The sequence below is a fragment of the Colletes gigas genome, unplaced genomic scaffold (genome assembly GCF_013123115.1).
Source record: "Colletes gigas isolate AHSC1104 unplaced genomic scaffold, ASM1312311v1 Colletes_gigas_Sc00012, whole genome shotgun sequence".
Lineage (NCBI taxonomy): Eukaryota > Metazoa > Arthropoda > Insecta > Hymenoptera > Colletidae > Colletes > Colletes gigas.
Window position 1 is genome coordinate 3,009,394 of NW_025106641.1, and position 20,819 is coordinate 3,030,212.

Sequence of the window (20,819 nt, forward strand, 5' to 3'; positions counted from 1 at the left end):
CTTATTATTTCCTACTTTATTTAAAAATTTCCTTTAATCGTCTCTTGATCTTTAATCTTTTCTTTATGTGCAAGTAGCAACAAACCGAATTGTTTACCCTATCTACATGCATATGCCCTGTATCTAGATTCAGAGTTCTTTAAATTTCCAGCTAGGGTATCGTTCCTTGTCGATCTAACGAGTATTCGGAATGATGTTACGATTCCCTTGGTACGAAGCTTGTTTACAATTGCGATGAATTAAATAGCATCGTGAACCGGGGCGGAACCAATATGTACAAAACAAATAAAACTGATGCAATAGTAACGTACGGAATGACGTCACCAGCGTACAATTCCTCAATCAGTGTAACAGTGAGGATTACGCGAAGAAGCGCAACGTGGCAACCAATAACGGTACACCACATATAACGTACTTCCCGTTGACCAGTCACGTTTAAGCGTAGCGCGGACCGCTTTTCCGCGATGCTCTTCGACCGGTCGAATGCTGCACTCCGTCAGTTTGATTACATCAGCTAGAAAGTGCAGAACGTGAAATCTCTTCAACGGGTGTTATGTGTCGGATCAATCGTTACCAGACGGTCCAAGGAATGAGAGATTCGAGGGAAGACATCGCCGCAACGTACATCTGAAATAAGTGACAGAAGCAAGTTCATTTCCGTATTGCATGGCATATTATGAATGTTTTGAAGAGCGTCGTCATCGCACTGCCCAAGGGCCTGTCCAAGACGCCTAGCCTCGTCTCCGACAACCAACTATCGAAATCTTTGACGAAATTTAATTTTACTACCTCTATATTGACGGACAAGTCGAACATGGACACGAAGAGAATGACCAAACACGAAGAGGTCCAGGATGAAGGCATGCTATTCAAGACAGATGTGTGCGTCCGTGGAAAAAAACGTCGATTGGATCACTTAACGTGGGAAGAAAAACTGCAACGAAAGTATGTTGTTAATTACATTAAATGGGGAAATAGATCATTCTCGGGGTGTCCCGCATTTTTGAAAAAATCTTACGTCTCTAACGTACTCCCACGAATATTATACTTCCGTTCCAAAGTGTTGTTCGTCTTTCTCGAAACAAGTTTTATTGAATTTCAGTTGGTTGTCATTTTTTTTTTTAATTAATTTCCGTCTTATACGTATTTATCGTACAAAAATTTATTCAGAAAAATGCAGGATACCCTATTCGATAAAAACTTAATCGTTAATTATGATATTTAAGTTGTTGATTTAATTATACAGGAAACTGAAAAATAGAGTAGCGGCTCAGACTTCTAGGGATCGCAAGAAGGCTAAACTAGACGAATTGGAAGATACAGTTAGAACGTTAAGGGAACAGAACGATTTGTTGATGCAAGAGTGCACTGTGTTAAGGTCACAGAACGAGTTGTTGGTCACAGAAACAAAAAGATTGAGGAAGGATAAGGATACGAAGAGCGCAGAAGTGTCTATCTGTTCGATGTGCCAGAGTCGTGTCGGTTGTGCTGTATCGCCGCTGGGATCTACAGTGTCCCCCGCATACCCTCTGCAGCAGGGTGGAACAACACAGCTGGCACCGTCTCTGACGCTAACCCCAGGTGCAGCAATTCTTCTGAAAATATTGACCAGTTACCTCCTCTTGAAGAACTGTTTGGTGACCTCCAAGGAGACGATTACATCGAACGACTTGAAGAACTTGCAGAAAGCCTTTTGCGAGAGGTTACCGCAGAAGTGGAAGCAAATCCTTGTAGAACAAATGAACAAGTGAGTATTTCAATATTATTGCATAAACCGTACGAGTACGACACGTATCTATTCTAGTATCTCTATATTACAGAAACGAATGAATTGTTTGAAATAGCAAAAGGATCTATTATAGTACTCGAATATTGTACGTTAAAGTGCAACTATCGCGAACATTTCATTTGTTTCTAACGTAATATTGTTCGTTTACAACTCAGCCTTCCCTTCATTAACGACATGCTGATTGTGTCTTACGTAGGTGTCAGTCAAGAAAAATACCATTGAGAAACGTGACCATACGAAAGGAGTGGTGGGGCAGGCATCAAAAAATGTGGAAGCCGATCGAACCTCTAGAAGCATGAGCTCGTACGACGAACTGTGGCATCCTGTTACCAGCACAGTCGCTACACCATGTACCGTCAACACAAGCGCACCTCCAGTGTCAATAAAGTCGGAAGTCGAAGTAAAACAAGAAGTCGATACGCACGATTTGGACACCGTTTACGGCACTTACGACGAAACTACAAATTCCATAACGATCATTTATCCGGGCGACGAGAGCAACGTGGGCATTCAAGAGTGCGTTCAGGAAGTAAGCACGGACGGTGGTTGCTTGACCGAGGACTCGTCGTACGTCACGTCCAATTATTATTACTCCCATAAATTGTCACCGTCCTACACATGCACGGATTCTATGTCACCGTCGAGCATATATTCCGCAGACACGGATAATGGCTTTACACCCACGAAATTAGACTCGAACGCGTCCGACTGCGGATACGAGTCGCATAATTCACCGACGCCCGATATACGTAACGAAAAAACTACAGTGGCCCTGTCTGACCTTTGGCACGAAAGCTTTTCCGAATTATTCCCAACGTTAGCCTGACAGTTGCGTTAAGAGGGAATGAGAATTGTCTCTGCTGTGTCTGTGATACATTTAAACCCTAGTTCGAGAACGACAAGTTCTTACTTTCGATTAAATCATTACTCGCTCGAGACGTATTCGGTTTACGTGTCCCCGGAAGGGACCGATACGCCACAAATTGTAACACTAATAGCACTTCGCATACAGTTAAACGTACAATTTATATGTATTTTTACATATGTATTCGTAAAATTAAGTTTATTTAAAAAAAAAAATAACACCCATTGTTCTTTTTTTTTTACTTCGTCTTAGAAATTTTATAGATATGTTTATTCGCAACGATCGAATGTTCATGTATATAATATTTATTAAATGTTTATTAGTAACAACTGGAGTATTGCTGTGCAACAGTATGCCGAATAAAACTAAAAGCTAAATTTCATTTGTTTGGTTTTCATTTATACACCACCATTGGGGGGAACTCGGGAGAAATTACGGATCCTTTGTTTAATATTTCTACTGCTCCTACATTATGTACTTGTGAAATATTTTGTTTTTGATTATTTTAGACTCGGTAAATAATTATTTGAATTTGATTTTAAGGTTGAACTTCTCAACGTGTTGTAGTTGGAAATATAAATATTCTATAAACACGTATCAAATGTAACGTAAGAACTGCGGTTATTTATTATCATCATTATGGATTTCAAATGGCAGCTGTTTCGTTCGAGCCTTATCCTTAACGGACACGTTATTAGTAAACGATCTACTAAATAGCACCTTTTATCAACTGTTGGAGATGAAACGGTCGATATAAAATACACAGTGGCTAACGATTATGATTTTTAGTACATCAAACATCTATGTTAAACCAAAGTGTTTAAAATAGTAAGGGGTAAGTTCCACGATCGTATTAGTAAAATCAAAAACAATTTAACCATGGTACAAATTTATTACGAATACGTACCATAAACGGGGAATAAAAGTGTTAATTCGACACGGATATTATCAGTTTTATGCATCAAGCTTCGTTAGCCACTGAACGCGATATAAAATACTCGTGAAAATATTAGCAAGCTCTTATCAAAGAGAAGGGAAGATGATACCTATGACTGCGAATATCCTATCACCTATCCATACGATAAGAATACATAACAATACGTAGACATATTAATTGAACGGTAGCGCCACTTTCAAACGTCAATGACAAGTGTATATCGTGAAGTACATTTTGTACGACCAAATCCATTACACGTGTCCTGTTCGCGTGGACGCAACACGGACCAGCCTATAGATATCGTAAACGGTACCGAGCGAAACAGCTTGTTATTTATTATTATATTACAAATACGAATACTTTCCGGTAAATCTTAACCAAACAGCTTGTCAAAACATCCGTGACAATACGGTTTGTCGTTTTGTTCCTTAAAAGTACCCTTGTTCAATTGTTTCAAACAGAACGCGCACACAAAATGCTCTGGATGGAACTTACGGAACATCGCGGTTATACAACGACCTGAAAGAACGAAGTTTATCAGTACGATAAACTGCTATTAATATTCAACGGTACTGTAATTGATATAAAAACCTGTAATTGGCTTATGACATCCCGCGCACAGGGATCCCCTCTTCGCATGATAATGGGTTTCGCAGTAGGGTAGGCCTTCGTGGTCGAAGAACGAGCCACCTTGGAACTTTTGTCTACAATCCTGTAATTTGAAAACAATGTATACGTCGGATAAAAATGTTTAAAAAAAAATGATCGTACTCGCGTCCAGCGACACAAACACAAAAGCATGATCATTATTCATCGATCCCTTTGCATTAAATTATGAATGACTCTGCAACGGAATATTCCCAGCACAGAAGCGAGTCATAGTCGGTGGGAAGCTCGAGTTACGTACAGTGCGTGTACGCGTATGTGCGTGTATGCAAAATCTATATGTACAGTTAACAGGTTTTGCTTTTCAAACGAACCTTCCTTCGCAGGTGATACTTTCTCATAAAGTAAAATAATAAAAACATGATCAACGAAAGGGTTGACTCGAAGTGCAAAACCTGTAATCGCGTGGAGCGTTACACAGAACGATGGCGTACGGCCAGAACCGTTCTCGACAAAGACACGTGACAAGAGCAGTATCAGAGTCGGTGAAGGCCAACTCCTGTGTGTCGTGTCTGTTTTTGTTTTGATTTTTTTTTTTCTCTTTTTTTTTTTTCAATTTTATTTTTATTTGTCATACAATACTATTAGCAACTGTTACGAAAGCTTGGACGGTCGGTCGTTAATCGCCATCGATATCCTAGACTAAAGAAACTTGATCTGAATCTGAAAATTAATTCCAATATTCGGACAAATTTTGCGATAGTATACTAATGACTCTCAAGAATGCCCTAACTGTTACGCGTGTGTACTGTAGGCCTATGTGTGTGTGTGTGTACGCGCGCGCACGCGCACGTGTCGCGTACGCGATCGAGAATTTCGAAGCGGAATATGCAAACACGACAACGAGGTCTCGTCGATTTATTCCTCCGTCGGATCACCTAAATCACCTGTTGAAAAGGGGAAAGAAAAAAAAAAAAGAAAAAAGAACGGGGGGGGGTGGCGCAGGCTCCGCATTCATGGAGCCTGATAGCATACACAGTGGGAACAATAGGGCTTTTTACATAAGAAAGTGAAACAACGCAACGCGCGGGACCGTCGCGCGTTGTTTATGCTTCCTCCTCTTCTTCCTCCTCGTCGTCGTCGACGCCAACGCATTTCGGACAAACGGGTTTGCCCTCCATGGCGTAAAACGACTTTCCGGACACCGGCTTCTTGCAATCCTGCAAGTTTCGTAGGATTTAAAGCTGGTTATACATATTATTTAAACCTCGGAATGGGGCTGATAATCCTCGAGAGCGTGGCTGTAAATTGAAAAGCAATTAGACGTATCAACGTTCACTGATCGCGAAACCTACCCTGCAGACGAAACAGTCGGGGTGCCATTGGCTGTTCAAGGCGGATATATAATTTTCCATGATGGCGCGCTCGCAGCCGCCGCACTTCGGCGCGAACATATCAAAATAGTCTTCCCTGCAGTACGGCTTACCGTCCCGTTCGTGGAACCCTTCCTCGCCGAATTGTTTGCCGCACTGGGCGCAGAAGAAGTGTTCCGTGTGCCAAGTTTTCTCCAGAGCGGTGACGCATTTCTGAAAATAACAACGAAACACGTAACGTTGTTCGAGCGAACCGAACCGATCGGCGGGACGGGGCGGGGCGGGTCTTACGTCCAGAATGGGGCCGTTGCAGTAGGCGCAACGAGGCGAGAACAGATTGTGATAGTCGGACTCGCAGTAAGGTTGACCCTCCCTCTCGAAGAAGTTCCGCGTTCCCAACTCCTGGTTGCAGTGGGTACACGTAAAGTGCTCGGGGTGCCATGTTTTCCCCAAAGCGGTGATCACCTGAAACAGGAAATAGACGTGTAACGCGTTTCACTAAATAGCGTACGTGCACACGCCAATGTCTCGATGGTTTCTCAATGTCGCTCCCCCAGCTGTTAAAAACACGTGTCGTTTTACTAGCAATTTTCAACGACAGACCAGATACCTGGTACACTAAACTCGTGTGATATAAGATTGACAAGGCGAGGGCGACACTGCGAACGAGAATGTTTTAAAGGTGTATCATCGGGATCTATTTATTACTTGTCCCACGATGGGTTTCTCGCAGGCGCTGCAGCATCCCTTCTGAGTGGTGTTTACACCTTGACGACTCATGTCTGCCTGGAGGTTCCCTAGCATAGAATCCAATTGATTCTGTTTGGTCTGAGTGGCTGCTGGCGGCGGTGGATAAGGCTCTCCGAGTTGCTGTTGATAATGGTGGGTGGTGTGGGTCTCTGTAATGTGGATACGCGTCTGCGTGCCCTCGGGAGGTAGCGGACTCTGGGAGCTCTTGGTGGCCTTGTTGGGCTTCGCGTACGGCGAGTCGGTTACCGTTTGATGTTGATGGGAACCGCTATTTATCTAAAAGAAACAAGTATTATATTCAACAGAAGTAACCGATTCTTAAAAGAAGAAGCGTAAAGAGTGTTAGCGTTGCGGCAGTAAAAGAGGCAGAGAGGCTTGTGGAAAACCGACACTATGGGATCGGTTAAAGTATCGAGAACGTTCAGCCCCGGAATGTCAAGGTACCGTTAACCGAAGAAACTTTAAGGACCCGCGAGAGTTGACTGATGTCGATTGGCACGAGCGAGCTTGCAGACTGGCTGAAAGCTTTGAGAGATTTTCTGGATCACTATTAATCCCCACCTTCTATATTTTCCCACCCTGGTGGCACGAAAAATCGGAGGAGACGTGGAAAAGGAAACGCCGAAGGAGAGAAGGAGGAGCAGACCGACGGTCGACTGGGTAGTGAGATGGCGGAATGAAAGTTATTTTGGTAACCTAGGGAGCCAAGAATGGGCAGAAGTAGTTTTAACGGCGCTGTTTTCTCATTCTACATCGGCTTTAATAGTAAGCAAACATCAGAAAAGCTTATTGCACCCGTGTCCATTAATCGGCGTGGGTGGTGTCCCGCCGATTTGATTCGAATCGTACCTTAAACTCGGACAAAGAGGCCATCAGGTCGTCAAGCTCCTTGGTAGCGTTGCTTGCCGTGTGGCCGTTGGTGTAGCCTTTTTGCGTATCGCCGCGATTCAACGATCCGTGCTGTCTCGTGGGATAACCATCGTACACCGGTTGGATCTCCGTGGACGTTTCCTGAATCGTAACCTTAACTCTTCCATCGAGAGGGTAATCTCTATATCAAGAAATTCACGGTTATGGGTTACCCTTAACCTGGCTGACGCGAATTTTCTTTAGGAATATCCGCTAGGAATCCGGAGAGTATAATTCCTCCGATAGAAACAAAAAGCTCACCCGTTTGGCACCGCAGTACTTAGCTCCTCGAGCAACGAGTCCACGGTGGGCCTCGAGGTTGACATGCTACTCGGAGAACGAAGCATCGGATTCGAGTCTCCATTCATTCCTCCCGAGGACACGCGATTCTCTAAGATGATCGGTTATTTCATTATCAAACTAAATACTAAATTCCTAGCATACGCGCGTTATTAGAGGTTCTCATATACAAGGTGTTCAGCTGGAAATAATTTTAATAGGAGATTCTAGAGGCCAAAATAAGACGAAAATCAAGAATACCAATTTGTTGATGGAGGCTTCGTTAAAAAGTTATTAACAATTACATTCGAAAATTCCAAATCGTTCTAAAAAAATTATTTTTAATTACAGGGGTCAATTACAATCATTTTTAGTCATTACGCATACCCCCGAAATCTTACCCACTTTTGAGAAAAAAATTCGAGAAGATGCCAAAATTCGATAAAAAAAAAAACTTTCGAATCGTTTTGGAAAAATTATTTTCAATTACAGGGGTCAATTACAATCATTTTTGGTCAATAGATATGCCCTCGAAATCCTATCCACTTTCGAGAAAAAAATTCGAGAAGGTGTGGAATTTTTCGACAAAATAAAAAAATTTCAAATCGTTCTAAAAAAATTATTTTCGACTGCAGGGGTTGATTATAATCATTTTTGGTCATTACACATACCTCCGAAATGCTACCCACTTTCGAGAAAAAAATTCGAGAAACTGAAATTTTTCGAGAAAATAAAAAAATTTCAAATCGTTCTAAAAAAATTATTTTCACTTACAGGGGTCGATTACAATCATTTTTAGTCATTACGCATAACCCCGAAATCCTACCCATTTTTGAGAAAAAAAATCGAGAAGATGTGGAATTTTTCGACGGAAAAAAAATTTCAAATCGTTCTAAAAAAAAATTATTTTTGATTACAGAGGTCGATTACAATCATTTTTGGTTATTACACATACCCCCGAAATCTTATCCACTTTCGAGAAAAAAATTCGAGAAGTTGTGGAATTTTTCGACAAAATAAAAAAATTTCAAATCGTTCTAAAAAAATTATTCTCGATTGCAGGGGTCGATTACAATCATTTTTAGTCATTACCCATACCCCCGAATTCCTACCCGCTTTTGAGAAAAAAATTCGAGTAGGTGCCTAAGTTCGATGAAAAAAATTATTCTTGATTTTCGTCTTATTTTGGCCTCCAAAATCTCCCATTGCAATTTTTCCCAGGAGTGGCCGAACCCCCTGTATATTATTTATATTATATTACAAGGGGTATTGTTTATATTCCATTTGTCCAACCTGGACAATTCTTTTTCTATTCTTGAACCCCGAGGGCACACGCGTGCTAAGAAAATCTGGCTGCAACACGGTTGCATTAAATCGTACGCGAGTTTAGAATGCTAACCCCTTTCCTGATAATCCGCATTGTAGCGCGCGTTGCTCAGATCTTGCAACAAGGTGTCCAGTTCCGATAGGTTGTTGTTCAACGAAGGCATTTTCCCGCCGCCTCCGCCGCTGCTGCTGCTGCTTTTAGCAATGGTCTCCTCTATAGCTTCGCGATTCTGGTAAGTCGGCTGCAACAATCCGTCGACAGTGACCGTTTTACCACACGACCAACATCATCGTGCCGACAATTATCAACGGATTATAAGAATTTCTATAAAACTAACGATCGAATTTTACCGTCGATAGCTGTTAAAACAAACCAGCACGGCGTAATTCTTTCCTTCGTAATAGTAAAAACTAACAGAATGGTAACAAATGCTTACCTACCTAACCTGTAATAAATACATTTTTCACCGAGGCTGTTCAAACGAACACCTACATCCGCCTATCGTATCGTTAATATACACGTTCGACAGGGTTAGTCTCGTTTCGAGTTAATGATAATACATGTTCGAAGGACAGACAAATGATCCGTTGCCGAGCGTGACGCGTAAATTTAGATTCATCCAAGTCTCTTCGAATCGCGCACGAAGAGAGAAAAGGAAAAGAATGGCGGCGGCCGATGGACTCCTTCGAGCGAGCGCCGTTGGCTTCCTCCATTCGAGAAAAAACGCTTTGAACGCCCTGCCAAGATACCGCGAAAGCATATTATTTCAAAACATGATGTCACTAAATGCCACACGGCTTTTGTAAATACATTATCGATCAGGTGGACGCGCGCGAAGGACAGAGCGTCATACACTTTTAATAGAAACCTACCCGCCAAACAGACACCGCGAGATTTTCGAGTTTCGTTGCAAAATCCTTGCCACGAATCGCCTCGAATCTCAATAATTTCGACGGGGTACTTCCGCGCGATATACATAACGGAAGACTGTACACGGTTTTAAACAGCGATCGATAGGGGATCGGAAATACAACGATCTCGCGATAACGCGTTACAACGATACATTCTTTAAGCGAAACTAGGTTGCTCGGTGAGTTCCGTTGGTCCAAAAATATCCAAAGCCAGAAACGTATCTCCGGAGAATATGTCGCGATACATCGAATCCTGCAAACATCCTGTTTAAAATCTCTCGCGCGATCTCGTTCCTAAAATCTTCCGAATCTCGAAACTACGCAAGCTCGGTGTGCTTCAAGGTTGCTGGATCGAAAAATAAACACACAGAGCTCCTGTAACCGCGAAACGCGATAAACCATGGGTTCGCCGGAGAGGCGAAACTTGATGCTCGAAACTCTGGAGTCAAAAATCGCACTTTGTGCTTGTTTCATGCAACGAATCGTGCGCCGGGCGGATAATGACACGCTAAAAGGTAGTGTAAAGGCGTATTATTTCGATTCGACCCAATAAAGTGTTTTAACCTTCTTTTAATATTGATACGTAAAGAGGGCGAATATGGTCACGTTCGAAAATTACACTCGAAAAATTCAACAGCCTTTCGTCCGCTATTTAAACGTCTAAGCGTTGGGTCTTTTATAGGGCTCACTTATGTACGAGACCGGCTGTAAATACGAAAGCGTATCGTAAGGGTGGATATTATACGAAAAGTCACAGAATCGAATAGAGCAACTTTCCTCGACCGAACGAGCGTGTATGGTACGAGAAAATCGATGCATTGTGCAAAGTTAATACGACGTCCACGGAAACGTATCGTAACGACGGTTCGCACGAGCGCGTAATCGTTTTCGCTTCGTGCTAAATTCGAGTCGTGGAAAATATCTGATGGGCTCGAGTTTCACTGACGCTCGCGGTAACGCACAAAACAAAAAAATATATATATATATGCCCAAGTCCCGGCGTGACATTCTTAACGTTTGGTGAAGAAATGTTCCACGGCACCGTGAATCGTTCCAAGAACAGTAACGCGACACAAACGTCGCGTGTTATGATTTACGCCAAGAACGTTCGTCAAACCGTGAAAGCAATTATCCTGCCGGACGACAGACGACACGCATAAATTACGAACCTTGCCACGGTCTTAGACGACGTCCATTATTGCAATGATTTCTCACGTAAACCGCGAAATATTTCACCTAAACTCTATCCTATCGTATATATTGGTTTCTTTTTGTTTGGAGGAGGGGGCTGGGGGGCACATTTAAAATGAATTATTTATAATAAACGTATATACAGGGTGCTCGGTCAACACTGGGGAAAATTGTAATGGGAGACTCTAGAGGCCAAAATAGAACGAAAATCAAGAATAATAATTTGTTGATGGAGGCTTTATTAAAAAGTTATTAACGTTTAAAGTTCCGGCAGTATTTAATTTTTTTTCTCCAAAATGCGCAAGATTTCGGGGGTATGTTTGTTCACCAAAAATGATTGTAATTGACTCCCGCAACGGAAAATAATTTTTCCAGAAGGATTTGAAATTTTTTTTTTTCATCGAATTTAGGCACCTACTCGAATTTTTTTCTCAAAAGTGGGTAAGATTTCGGGGGTAGGTGTAATGACCAAAAATAATTATAATCGACCCCTGCAATCGAAAATAATTTTTTTAGAATGATTTGAAATTTTTTTATTTCGTCAAAAAATTTCACACCTTCTCGAATTTTTTTCTCGAAAGTGAATAGGATTTCAGGGGTAGGTGTAATGACCAAAAATGATTGTAATTGACTCCCGCAACGGAAAATAATTTTTCCAGAAGGATTTGAAATTTTTTTTTTTCATCGAATTTAGGCACCTACTCGAATTTTTTTCTCAAAAGTGGGTAAGATTTCGGGGGTAGGTGTAATGACCAAAAATAATTATAATCGACCCCTGCAATCGAAAATAATTTTTTTAGAATGATTTGAAATTTTTTTATTTCGTCAAAAAATTTCACACCTTCTCGAATTTTTTTCTCGAAAGTGAATAGGATTTCAGGGGTAGGTGTAATGACCAAAAATGATTGTAATCGACCCCTGCAATCGAAAATAATTTTTTTAGAACGATATGAAATTTTTTAATTTAATTGTTAATAACTTTTTAACGAAGCCTTAATTAAGAAATTGATATTCTTGATTTCTGTCTTATTTTGGCCTCTAGAATCTCCTTTCAATATTTTTTCCAGGGGTTGTCGAACACCCTGTATATCGCGTCTCGAATTTTTTTTTTTGTTGGTTTCTTGACTTGGGCCACTTTCATAATCACCGGCAGAGCAGACATACATACATACATAGGTTGTATTACGCAACCAAGGACCGTTTAAAACGATCGAACGAGACATTGGACGCAGAGAGAAGTGGGCAATTAAGTTTGGGATGAAGTTGTATTTTCTAGTAATGTATCGGTTTTGGCAGTTTCCAACTGTGCAGTTGGCTCGCGAGAGTCCGCGTTTCACGCGAATAGGAAAATTTGTATGGCCATAGTCGATCATCGAAAAACCTGAATAATAGATAAACGTCGGGTTGCTTCTAGGTGGACAAATCGATAGCATGGCGGGGAACGTAACATGTGTTCCGCGGGAAACGATCGATTACAGTTTAAATCCGCCGCGAGAAATCGCTTTTCCGTAAAACGTTTCTACGTATCTCCTCGTGTTTACAATTTCCGTTCGATTGCTTTATTTTTTTCCATCGAAAACGAAACGCGATCGCCAAACAACTCGGAGATAAAACACGAACGTGTTTCCGTTGCATTTCTTGTCAATTTTTTTATTAACTTTACCAGGTATTTTTAACGCTCGGGTCCTTTTAAACGAGCCAAAATTTCGTTTACGTACACTACCGATCGCAAGTATTGCCGCACTTTGCTATTTCAATCCGTTACCCGGGACATAATTTGACACTTTTTTTCGTCCAACTGTATCAAATCTTTTCCTCGATTTGACTTTGTCATTTTTCCTATGATCGTTAAATTAATTTAGAGGTATCTTTTTTTCACCCTGGAAAAGCTGGTCAAGGACAACTTGGCATGCAATTATTCACGAGACTCGAAAATCCCTAGTATCTGCGATTGCAAAGGAACACGAATTGGACACGCGTAACCTGAGCCTACTCTTTCCAGAATATCCGATTTCTTTTACGAGCCCCGGGGTTTCTCTGCTTTCAGCGACAAAAAGTATCGATTCTAATTTTAGTTCATCCTTTGCGTCATCTGTGCTTAATCTGGAATATACATATATCTATTTTGCACGGTTCGAGCGCGTCTTAATTTCCTGTGAAATTGGAAGAAAAGGATTTTATGTTCGAACGTGTAAGAGTGTAGTGAGCTCCGCTTAGCGGTCGACGCTAAAAACATTCTTACAAGATCGAAACGAAATAAGGGCCAACGGTAATAGAAAAATTAGATTCAATTAATCCGGAACACGTTGTTCTATCAAATCGAGAAAATCGTCAACGTGTGTTTACGCGCGATGCGTCTGATTTCTGCGGATGTATTCTCAGCGCGCGTTTCGCGACCAATCGCACTATTTCGAGACATTATGGAAAATTGCACCAAGGTCAACGCGGGATTTAAAACGGTCCCGTGAATATAGCAGAGCACAACGCGAACTACGTGTCGTCCTCGCCATCTATCCTGAGACGTTACACTTTCGATATGCAAAACTTCCGAATATCCGTCGATAAAACAACGTCGGATGTAAGGCAATTCCCACGATCGATTCGACGAAAAGAAATGTATCGTCGTGATATTCGAACGCGAATCGTTTTTACCGACGCTTCCCTCGACGCGTTTAAATTTAGAATTACGACTACCCTTTCCAACAGCAGTAAAAATATCACTGAAAAATGAAACTTTTGTCGACAAAGTGTTGCACAACACTGTTATAGCATATTTAATTCCATCGTTTGTACAATCAATCTTGATTAATAGCCCAAGTTTTTGATTAAACGTACAAACGTATATTTCTTTGTTAACGAAAGTATTTGTGTAAATGGTGTTAGTAAAACATGAAAAAAACAAAATCTACGTACCGATTGAGGCGGCAGAGGTGAAGTTCGATTATCGTACGACCTGTATGGAGTCGTTCGTGCGCCGTTTAATGATCCATAACCAGGAGTCGCGTTACTACCAACATGATTTCCTTCCGAGGACACGGTATTTTGCAGGTCTGCCAGCAGGGCATCTGAAATCAACAAAATCATCGCTGCAAACAACGCTGGCAAATATTTTCGATTAGAATCGGTCTCCATCGAAACACAACTATTGTTTTATTAATCGCAAGAGTTATAAAAATTTTAGTCAAGTTGTATATTGTCGAATGCAGTTTACGATAAATACGTGGGTTGGCAATCTGCACGAGAACGTGAAATGAAAGCGCGTGCGATCCATTTATACGATAACGTCGTGTTCTCGTAACAGGTGTCCCGCAATTTCGCAATTATTTCTAAATTTATCGATTCTCGAATCGCGATATACTTCTAAATAGCGAACAAATACGTTTTCTTTTTAATTTCTAAATAGAATATGCTCTGATCGAGCATGCATTCGTAAACATTTCCGATGCCTCGCGACGGTGCAACAGGGGGGAAAAAACAATGACGCAAGCAAGCATTATTTAGCAAGCAAAGCTTCGAGATAAACATAGGTAGCTCCGACGAGAGTTTCAAGATTTCCTAGAAACCCAACACTCGAATCAACATTTACCAAGGCTCAGAAGATTTCTTTCCGTTTTCTCGGTGTTGTACACCTGGTACAAATTCTCGATTTCCATCCGAGATTCGTATTCCGCTTCCATCGCGAGACAAACCACACGACACACCCACTAGGTATTCCGAGAACGTACAACTCTGACGCGAATTTACGAAAACGAAACGTAGAGATGCCACTGTATAATAACCGATCGAGAATCACTTACGATACACGAAAACGAACCGAATAGCGACGACGACGACGACACTGAATCGACGATAGGAACACTCCGCGTATACCTACAAAAACTTTAGCGATTCTCGCAACCAAACATTCGATGGACGTTGGTGTTGAACGATTTGCATCGAACGAACGACCAAACCGTCATGGTTTCTTTGATATGTTCACGTGCCGATGAAAACTACCCGAATAGACTGAACAACGTTGTCACGTGTCGACTAGAATACCGAAAAGATTCGCGCACGTCAGCCGCGATCGGCAAAACGATACTGATTGTCAATAAAGACCTCCGCAAAGTGACCGGCCGGCTAGCCGGCTTCGTGGCCGGAGGATAGAAGCCTGGAGAAGGAAACTTGGGCCTGGAGAAGGAGAAGGAACAGAAAATGGAGGGAGTAGAAACGGTCGTGCGACGTACCGTCATCTACCTACTACGTGTGTAGTCAGGCTTCGATACGAAGAAACGCATAGTATCGAAACCTGCGTGCAGCACGGTAACCTCAAATCGAGCAACTACAGACGGATGGCTTGGCTGGCTTTGTTTGCTTTTCGTAGAATCGATTATTTTATGAAATCCGAAACGAACAGCTAGGATCAACAGTACCTACTACGAGTCTACAGTTTTTCTCCTTCTAAAAAATCACCTTTCTTTTTCGCATACATCGTTTAAAAAGTTGATTATTTCCACTGATTTTAGTAACATTGAGATCAAATACAATTCATTTTTTCCGTGGCCACTACTTTGAAGGTTAAATTTGTGTTCTTGGGGTCCTTTTAAAAAAATAAAAACTGTATATGTATAAGCAGTTGTGAACGGAGTCTTTACGTTCCCCGACTATTATTTTGGGAGGAGGGGCAGTTGTTCTGCAACTTCACCGAAATATAAATATATTCGGAAACTGTGCAGCTGATAAAAAATGTCACAGGACTTTACTACTTATTTTGAAACACTCCGTTTCGAATACATACGCGAAATTCGTGAAACGAACAGTGATCTCAAGCTTGAATGAGACGCAACGCTAGCGGGAATCATGACGAGTTTCCTCGAGACTATTTTTTACTTGTGAATCATAAGCGGTCAATTCGGACATTAATATTGGGCGGCGTTACGCGTAACACGTTTTCGACGTAATTAACCTCGCTCGACACAATTATCGTTAGTGTTCTTACAATTGTTAAATGATATTAAAATAAAAAGTTTCGGGGTTATGTTGTCGGTTTGGTAGACTGACGATTCGTGATATTGTTAATTTCGATCGGTACATACAGAATCAGAGTTCGTCGATCTGCTACATAATTAGTATCGTAATCGTATAATCGACAGGTATTAACTCGCCCTCTGCAGTTACTTACTGATGTATTGCTCCCAGCGTGCGTGTTTTTGAATAGTCGCCAAACGAACCGGTGCGATCGGCGACGCAGGTCTCACGACGTCCGTCATATTACTATGGGTATCGACAATAAATTTTACCCGAAAAACACTACGAATTTTATTCCCTCGAGCTACGAATCCGAATTAGAACAATTAAACGATAAATAATTCCAAACAGTCACACTTTCGACTACGAAACTCTTCGAATCACCGGACACTGATTTCCGTGGATCTTACGACCGGAGATATAAACACGGAGGAAGGTTAACGGCGATTACGAGATCGCGATTCGGACAGGGAAAACGTTAAAAATAAATCTCGTTCGTTGCCAATTACGTTTACCATGGAGTTTGCGTTAATAATCGAAAAATCACGACAACGCGTATTTCCACGACGCTCACCAGATATTATTAATGGTTTCTTTCGAAAAATCTATTCCTGAACGATCTCGTTCCGTTTGTAAATATATGTAGTACGGTTACAGAGAGTCAACGAGACGGTCGCGAAATTAATAAGCTACGTAATTACCCAACTCTATCGACGACTGGAACTTACAAGGTTACACGGTATTTTGCTGCGTGCGATTACCAAGGGTATCGAGATTAATTGAGCTCGCGAGTCGGATCGTCGATAGAAGCCACGTAAGATATGTGTTGCGAGATCGGATGGACACTGGCAGCACGTGTTTGTTTCTTGAGCGCTGCCAGTGTTCGAGAATCTGTGTTACGTGAATGCATCTTCTCCTTCCCTTTCTCGCTGTTCGTTTCTCTCTCTCTTCTCATCAACCTTCCTTGCACCGTCCCCCTGTCCCGTCGTCTACCTTCGTTTACACGCAACAGTTATATATGTGTATGTATAGTTTGCATTTTCACCTAGATATTCATAATGACGACAAACTTATCGAAAATAACCTCGATCGTCGGGGGCACTACTTGCAGCAGCTGTCTCTCTTCGAATTGTTTCGTCATCGTTTTCATTTCATCAAATTTTCTCAAAATTGTGGCGCGTTTCGTCAGGGCCTGATAGCAGACTCGTCATTAAGACTTTCTAGCCCTGCCTTAGACGACTGAGATATTGGGAAGTCGGTCGAGGATTGCATATATGCAACCGAGGGGTCGGTCGAGCGCTTACGAGAGCGCGACCCCTCTGGTGGCGAGCACGGGAGGCGACACCACAAAATCTATCGCTTTCGAACCTCCTGATCGCTAATTATTCAACCTTGAACAAAAATTGTGATTCGAGAGAAACAGCTGGTTCCAATTGGACGTTGCAATTTATACGAATGCAACGGGTCAAGTTGACTCTGCTCGCACAATATTGCGAACGAACATGTAGGAAGTAAAATTGTGCAATATGTACTCCGTGCCCGATATGGACGTGTGTGTAGATCGGCCGACGTTCGATCGAGAAAAAAGGGATGCCTACGCGTGTTTACCTTGAATCACTGAATGATCTTCAACGTAATTATATGGACGGTAAACAAGTGCTGTTTCCGTGCACGTCCGAACGAAATTTGTTTGAAACACAGGAATTCTCATCCACGTATCTATACAGAGTGTTTCGTCTAAATATCTCCAGCAATTGGGAATATAAAAAAAAAGATATTTAATATACAATTTAAACGTTATCGAGAGAGACCAATACGTTGCAAATATCCGTTTCATGATTCCTTTATTACGATTTATTTTCCATCCTTTATTTCCAAAGTATCAAAACTAAAAAAATTCATTATTTTATTAAATATCCTTGTAAGATAAAGTCTAATAAAAAAGAATGGTTACCGTCGATAATGTTGCATTCTCGCATCGATAAAGTAGCACTCTGCCCTAGAATCGATATTAATATATTAATTCAATGGATGCCACTACTCCGAGAATCGATACACGCTGATCCACTAATTTTGCCAATAATTAATGGCTTTAGTGGAATTAGTGGCTTTCTTTGCATACGGCAAGATTTAATGGATCCTTATACGTACATAAACATCATTCGATACATACAGAGACCAAATTGATTACCGCATTCGTCCAAGTATACATTTCCATAAAAAGATCGCCGCAAATAATGACTTGAATTATTTCAGAAGGTTTAGTGTCAAGGCAACCCACGTTGTAGGTGAAAGGTATTCCAAAAAAAATCGCGCAAACTGTTGCATGAGTCATCGTTTCGAAGAGGATTAAAAGTGCAGCTTAAAAATAATTCAGAGATAAACAATTTCCACGATTCTCCTATGTCGATAAAAATATGCATCTTGCTATAAAACCTGCAAGTTTTATAAATCGCGAGAATGCATAAATTGGAATGCAACTACTTTGCCCGATAACCTTTGAAAATATGCCAGAAATATAATTCCGACGAAAGGTTCAACAACATTTAGAATAAAATTGGACAGTCGTTCAAGAAATCGTAATTTACGCTGAATCAAAAGGTATCGCGTTGCTATACCGGTATTCTTATTATGTATGCAAAGAGATCGCGTATGTGTAATCATACACCTACAACCGTTAAAAACAATCCACCGACGTCCGTTCTCTTTCGTGACTGCGTTAAAAAAAAAGGGGGGAGAAAAGAAAATGTTAAAATTCAGTACAATCGTTAAACGAAAATATAAATAGTCTCCAACTCACATCCAGGCGGCGAACCTTTTTTTACTGTGATTTTGTAGGGTTGATATATTGCGCCCGGATCAACTTTTCCATACATCGTTCGATCCATCGCCATAATTATTTCCGTTAACGCACCACTTATAAATTACCACACTGATATCCATCAACTTGTTTCACACGCGCGGCAATCACGAATTCGCGCGTGCGTGCGCAACCGTGTACTACGTATACTACTATGCAGCACTTTTATCGCGGCTTATGGTTCCCGACGCGGTCTATCGCGAGCAGACCGAGCTGTGGAGACGATCGATTGGTAGTGGGGAGGGAGGGATGATACGCACACCGAACCGGCCACTTGTTGAATGTTGTCTGCGAATTTTTCACGTATACGCGTAAGCAAGTACGTTGGTCTCTTCGCTAGTCTATTTGTTTGTAAAAAAAATAAAAAAACTACACGTTACGCGACGAACAGTGGTTACATTCGATCGACCGTTATTCTACCGGGATGCTCTATCGATCTTACGCACTTTCAAACAATTTTTCTCACGACGTACCAATTTCGATTTTATTCTCGCATCGATTAAATTTATTTTATTAATTTATGATCACCGTCCCCGTTCAGGTGTAAACACGAGATCCGCGTACTATCGACTGTCCGTGATTGACCGTGCTCGACCAAAGGAAAATGACAAGTTCAAACATGCAAGTGTATTTTAGGCGCTCGTCCGCTTCCACGGCCCGTCGATTCTCTCCTCGCATCTTCAAAAACACGAGGACAACGCCGCCATGAAATACACTAAAAATACGTAGAATAGTTGGCAGGGCACGCTTCGCTATATTACGCATGTCTTGGGGGCAGTTTCTTCCGGTATAGTGCATCAACCGCAACATACGCGTTTCTTTAATCCTCGAAACATTCTTTACCGACGAATCGTTTGTAAATGAAAGGCACAATGGAAATTTTAAATACATAGCACGACACATTCTAATCAAAATTCGAAAGGAAATATCCACTCGACACTGTGGTCGATTCGTCTTAGAATAACGATCGATGGAATGAATTGATTATATTTATCAGGACCGAATTTTTATTTCTTATAAATCCACTGTGAATATGTACGACTGTGACGAATACGCAGCACATTCTACGATGAACGATCGACTGTTTACGCGACAATTGAGTAATTGGGATTTCGGAACATCTTGAATGAAGCAATGAAAATTAAATAAAATTTAATTTCTTTAAACAAATACTGAGCAATTAAAGCGCAACAAAAACCGAACTTAACTTGCAACGTGCGTAACGACGAGGCTACGACGATGTCACCATGAGAATTTAGATCCAATAGTTACGCGTTTGCACTTGCCTGTTTTTTTTTGTAACTTCGTAATGTGCCATCTAGATTTCGCAGTTAAACTCAACGCTAACTAATTTTAAATGAAATCCTTCGCAGCTACACAGTTTAGGACAATATTTACCGAACGCTTTTGCAACTAATTATGCATTATTCGTATTCTCAATATTCTGGAATAATTCTCTTTCATTTTATATTTAATGAATACCATGTTGCCAATATATATACACAAAATTAATTCATCGATGTCGTGCTAATGAAATTTCAACTTGAAAACAACGACATATCGCATAAATATTATTCAGAATTTTTACAACGGCTTTATAAACATAGACGATAATAACAAATATGAATGAAACGTATGTCGACGTAATAAATTATTTCTGTAAATCAAGTGTCATGATAATTTTGACCGACCGAACGATTTGAATTTGAGGTTAACTCGTAAGTTGTGCGATTAATTTCAAACTTACTCACCTAAATCGTCCATGCTGAATATATATTAACCATGCAAGCACTGTTTCACAAATTATGTACGAATTTTAACGATTTCGATTCCAAGTAACGGCAAAACACTTGAAAATTCAATGTCCAACTTGTCCTGGGGTTGGGCAAACTAGCTATCAAATATGGAGAACCAGTCTTCAGCAATCAGTAACCAACTCTCAGTAATCTTGTCTAACCTTTACAGAATGCGACATACATTTCCGGTAGATCTGAAAAATATATAATATAACTTAT

The 20,819-nt window shown here is 41.0% G+C and overlaps 2 protein-coding genes across 7 annotated transcripts; one reads left to right on the top strand and one right to left on the bottom strand.

The window, feature by feature from the left end:
* Nucleotides 1-111: 111 nt before the first annotated feature.
* LOC122399204 (transcriptional activator hacA) lies at nucleotides 112-3,034 on the top strand. Its single transcript, XM_043399702.1, is given in 4 exon segments — nucleotides 112-945; nucleotides 1,247-1,591; nucleotides 1,594-1,747; nucleotides 1,986-3,034. Coding segments are annotated over 4 exon segments (1,398 nt in total). The 5' UTR covers nucleotides 112-676; the 3' UTR covers nucleotides 2,616-3,034.
* Nucleotides 2,836-20,713, bottom strand: LOC122399201 (paxillin). Of its 6 annotated transcripts, XM_043399695.1 has the most exons (11): nucleotides 20,556-20,687; nucleotides 18,745-19,092; nucleotides 13,851-14,002; nucleotides 8,908-9,076; nucleotides 7,491-7,620; nucleotides 7,170-7,371; nucleotides 6,279-6,596; nucleotides 5,862-6,035; nucleotides 5,553-5,783; nucleotides 4,183-4,303; nucleotides 2,836-4,110 (listed from the first exon to the last, which is right to left on the bottom strand). In XM_043399695.1, the coding sequence occupies exons 2-11, from the start codon at nucleotides 18,836-18,838 to the stop codon at nucleotides 3,965-3,967; spliced, it is 1,737 nt and encodes a 578-aa protein (XP_043255630.1). In that variant the 5' UTR covers nucleotides 18,839-19,092; nucleotides 20,556-20,687; the 3' UTR covers nucleotides 2,836-3,964. The 6 variants fall into 6 exon arrangements, with proteins under 6 accessions (XP_043255630.1, XP_043255633.1, XP_043255635.1 ...); XM_043399698.1 differs by lacking the exon at nucleotides 18,745-19,092 and having other exon boundaries at nucleotides 20,556-20,713; XM_043399700.1 differs by lacking the exons at nucleotides 18,745-19,092; nucleotides 20,556-20,687 and adding an exon at nucleotides 16,673-16,798.
* Between the last annotated feature and the right edge of the window lie 106 nt (nucleotides 20,714-20,819).